The 5,000-nt window shown below is 32.4% G+C and overlaps 1 protein-coding gene across 1 annotated transcript in view; it reads left to right on the forward strand.

The window, feature by feature from the left end:
- FOXP2 (forkhead box P2) overlaps positions 1-5,000 on the forward strand; it is a 569,999-nt gene that overhangs the window by 302,652 nt on the left and 262,347 nt on the right. Inside the window, exon 4 of the mRNA XM_043589308.1 lies at positions 2,691-2,868. Within this exon, the coding sequence (XP_043445243.1) occupies positions 2,701-2,868 (168 nt within the window). The 5' untranslated portion in view covers positions 2,691-2,700. The remainder of the gene's footprint in view (positions 1-2,690; positions 2,869-5,000) is intronic.

Consider the following 5,000-nt stretch of genomic DNA (forward strand, 5'->3'; position numbering starts at 1 on the left):
GTGATACATACATTATAATCATCTGATAACACAGTTGCCCTTCCTTTCATGTATTAATGTTGGGTCAGATGCTTTTGTTTTGTAGAGGAAAAAGTACTGTCACTGTTACTGTTTTCTTAAGCGTGATGTTACTAACTCTTAGATGATTGAACTGAAAATGTGAATCACAGTTGATACTCTAGGGTTTTATAAAGTCAAAAATTCCACAAGGTATGATAAAATCCTCTGGATAATAGAAATTGGAAGTTATGTAGGTCTTTATCATTGTAATAAAGATTTAGACCTACGCCTCTGCTTGTTGGTTACTCTTAATTATTTGATGGCCTTGATTATAACACAATAATATATGCAGAATTCTTTAATTCATTCAATTAATGTCAATTCTGACATTAACTACACAAAGGTTAATATTAAATACTGCATTTGTCTGCTATATTTGAAAATACAGGGTTTTTTTGTTAATTTTTGTTCTGTATGTTGCAAACTCCGTCCAGAGATAATAAGTATTTCAAATAAATTTGGATGAAGTAAAAACATACACATACATATATATTCAATATCTCTTGTCGAGAGTAAAATTTAAATGTAATATGTAGAAGTTATATCTATCTGTTTCTACAGTTGGAGAGGACCCAAATTATAATTTTCATATAAGTAGTAAAGGCAATCAGACCTTTTCTCTGAATATTTTAAACATTGTGCATGTAAAATTTATGCCTAATTTGAATACTTATTAGCTGCCTAATCTCAGAAAAGAGTATTAGCTTTGTTTTTTTTCCTTATAAAATCCATCACTGTGTATCAGTTTTCATTTGTATGATTTTCCTGTGTTAGTGTTCAATAAGATGTTTAACAAAACCTATTTATTCATAAGCACATTTGGTTCAAAAGTTGTTTACTATAGTTCTGGCAACTGCTTCCTTTGTGATGTTGGGATTTTTGTTGTTGCTTTTTTTCTTTTTTTACCAGAACAGCTTTAAGTCGTATATGTAGTTTTTGTTATCCGAACTTGCTCTGCTAGCCCAGCTACTGGTGGTCTTTTATAAATCAGCAGGTCTTTCTTTCTTTAATTGACTTTTTAGAGTCACAGATATAATATAACGATTTAGGCTTTGATGAAAATACCTGTTAAAACTGTTAAATGATAACCATTAATTTTTAATAATTACAATATGAGGATGCAAGAAACTTCGGATGGGTATTTGTGTGTCTGTGTGTGTGTGTCTGTGTGTGTGTGTCTCTATGTGTGTGTGTCCATGATCACGTTTTGTAAGGATCTGGGAAGAAGGTTTCTCCATGACATGAAAAGATATTAAGCCTACATTTGCTCTGTAATAAAAGCATTAAAAATTTTTAACAGACCGAAGTCTTAAAATATGACCAAGTTTAAAATAGAGAAATCACATGGCAACACAAAATTAGATTGAGTGATAAGTTTAACGTCCTTCTTTACTTTAGGCTAAGTCCCCTGTCTGTCTAGCATTACTGTTAAAGCCACAGCACAGCCAGGTTGTTTCTGAAATTCTATCCGTAGAAGTAAAACAGAGAAGTGCATCTAGTAGGTTATCGCATGGGATTCAGATATCTTTGAGAGCCAAAACTAATCTTTCTAAACCACAGATTCAAGATGTCCTGTGAAATTCTGGTTTGTAAGAGCACATTGGTTCTTTATTTACTGCAAGGATTTCCACTGATCTTGGCAGGACATCTCATTGCTATCCTGAAAGTACAGTATATTTATGCAGTGAAAATGATAAAACATTTATTACTGTAGAGAAGGTAATATGCATAATTTATGCTGTTTTTAGCACAATCATTAGTGATATTCTTGATAGATTTTATTTCCAGCTTTCATATCTAATACATGCCTGGAAAATTAATTTTATATATACTTTCATTTATTTGCCTATGTTAAAATTGAGTTTTAAGTCATCTTCAAGTGAACAGTTTGATTGCTGCTCATGCATAAGCTTAATTACTTCCCAGGAAGGACAGTATTAAATGTTTTAAATGTCAGAAAAATAAATGAATATGAGCTGTTTGATTAAAAAAATAGGCAATATCTGACGTGTTTGCAGCAGGAGCTTTTTCTTAAAATGCCTCCAAGGCAAAATTTTATTTAGTCACAAAAAAAAAAAGAAACCCATTATACTATTTATCATTGGTTGATACCATATGATTTGTAACACCCTTACAAAATTTTAATTTTGTATGATTAGCTGTGCATCATTAAACAACAGCCTTGCATAAGATGTGCTGTAAAAATCTGACAGAATCAAGATAGTGAATATTTAAAATAAGGCTGTATAGTCATCCATGGTTGTCAAAGGTAGATAATAGGAAACATAGAACAGAGTGTGCAATCGTGCCTTCATTTAAACTGGTTTTATAGGTAGACTTTAAAATGTGGTCGTTCATAAATGCTACTGACCATGCTATATGCATGGTATGTTACTTTGGCTGTTAAATGTAGCCACACAAAAACTGCTTATAGAAACCATAATTTCAGTGATTAGTATCTGGATGAAAGCTGAATTTGTATTGCTTTTCTTGGTAAATGACTATTCAAGGCGTTTTTTTTTTTTTTTTTCCTAAAGATGCTGTCTCTGTAATTGGCAGAGAGGGACATCTTGATAATGGAAGTGTGAAGGTGTAACGTGCGTTAATTGATACTTCTTAATCACTTTTAGGTATTAAGTCATGATGCAGGAATCTGCGACAGAGACAATAAGCAACAGTTCAATGAATCAAAATGGAATGAGCACTCTAAGCAGCCAATTAGATGCTGGCAGCAGAGATGGAAGATCAAGTGGGGACACCAGCTCTGAAGTAAGCACAGTAGAACTGCTGCATCTGCAACAACAGCAGGTAAGTTTTGTTTTCTTCCGGGATTCCTTGAAACAAATAAGCCTTGAATGTTCTTGAATGTGAAAAATGTATTCCTAGCAAATTGAGCATGTTGTGTTAAGCTAAAGGATGCTGAGAATTTCTTACGATTTGGAACATGACTGAAGTGTCAGGAAAGATAGGATTTTCATATTAGTTACGTCATACCAGCACCAGAATGCCCTTCAGGTGTCAAACTATTAATTAAGTTCGCAGGGGGTGATTTTGGGAAGGTTCTGTAAAGCTTTGTAACAAATATTTTATAGCTTCTGGTTTACTGGCTAATATTGCACTGCAGAACGTGGTACTTCGTTTTCCACCAGAGGGCCACATTACTTGATACTTGCTTCTACAATGAATTTCTTCCAAGTCTAAGCTAAGGTGAAAAGGACCACAAGGACTTTTCATAACACAGATGCTTGCCTGTGATAGCTGCAAATATTAGCTATTAATTAGTAGAAATTGGCTGAGAGATTGTGAACCGTGTAAACACTCTGAACATCTATGTTGCTTTTCTGGAAAACTCATTCCAAGATATTTTGAATACGCATCTTTCGATAACATTGAAGAGCACTTTTTTATTTTCTGCTAGTGGCTCATAAAACGCAGTTCTCTTTAAATCTGGAAAAGTAAACAACTGCCCAGTAAAGGCACATTTTTAAGTAGTCTGTTATTCTTCTTAGATAATAGATTCATTTTTCCCAATTTTGTTTGTCAATGAAATATTCTTTTCAGCCAAAGAATAGCCACTCCATTCTTCACTGATTCAACTCTGCGGAAATAGTGACAGAGAACAGAAAGCTTTCAAAGCATATACTTATATTAGGCCAAAATGAATACACCTGTTTGACAATAAGATTATATTTTATTTGATTTAAAATAAGGGTTATTTCTTTAAAATTCTGGATTGCATTCAGACTAAATGTAAAAAAAAAGTTAAAGCAAATGCCCACAATAGAGTAAAATTTAATAGAATCATTATTTTAAATAATACCAGTATTTCGCAAGTTATCCTGGAGTATATGTGCTGAATAATGTCTTAACCTTTAGGCATTGTTTTTGAGAGTAATCTTTTAAGAGAGCTAGACATAACACTTTGAATAGGTTCCCTATTATTTTGGAATTGTCTCTTTTCACAGACAGTAATCATTAGGAAGATAATTTTTATTTCGTTTTAAAATATTTTTTAACCATCATAGGAATTCAATGTCTACCAAAGTCCCAGGTTTAGCCTGTTTTACAAATTACTTTAAATAAATGCAGTTTTCGGGACAGCCCTTTTCTCCCTTTCATGTATTTACAGGAAACATACCACTGGAGTGCTATCAAATTCCTACTGACTCCCCTAACTAAGAGTCCTAAGAATTTATAGCCAGATTCTATTTTATGTGAGAATATAGTAGAATGCATTTATAAAAACATGTGAAATCAACAACAGAAAATGAACATTGCAGTTTAGTACTAATAGACAATACTTTCTGAAGGGAGATACAAAGAAATAACTTTCTTTTTCTTCAAAGCTCTGATTAGATCTTAAAAAGAAAACAGAGTCAAATCATGGCTGTGCTTTACAGCACTCCGAAGGCAATTTATGATAAATCTGTAAGGCGTGTTTATAACCTGAGTCTGAAGTTTACTTGGTCTATCAGTTTGTTGGTATAAACCACAAACAAGAGTAAATACAAAAAGTTATGTCCTTATGATAACCTAGAAACTTTAGTCATGTACTGCATGTTAGTGGAGTGACTTCTAGAAGTGATTTAGCACAATGGGTATAGTAGGTGTCTACAAAAGACACTTTAGGAAGTGTCTCCAGGAAGATATGTAATAATTTGATAAATAAACATTCAAAAACCTTTGTAAATGTCTCTTCCCTTGGTTACGTTTTTACTATGTTAATATAGGTAGAAACTTAAGGTTATTGAATTTTTGTCCTTCTGTGAATGTATTTTAGAATGGCTCTTTAAGTTCATTAAAGATTGGAACATCTTTTCTAGAAAATTAATACACTTATTGCTTCTAATTCTAACATATTCGATATGTTTCAGAAAAAAATAAAAACTATGGGGAAAATATTAAAACAAATTCATAAGTGACATAATTTTAAAAATTTG

The sequence above is a fragment of the Prionailurus bengalensis genome, chromosome A2 (assembly GCF_016509475.1).
Source record: "Prionailurus bengalensis isolate Pbe53 chromosome A2, Fcat_Pben_1.1_paternal_pri, whole genome shotgun sequence".
In the NCBI taxonomy this organism is placed as follows: domain Eukaryota; kingdom Metazoa; phylum Chordata; class Mammalia; order Carnivora; family Felidae; genus Prionailurus; species Prionailurus bengalensis.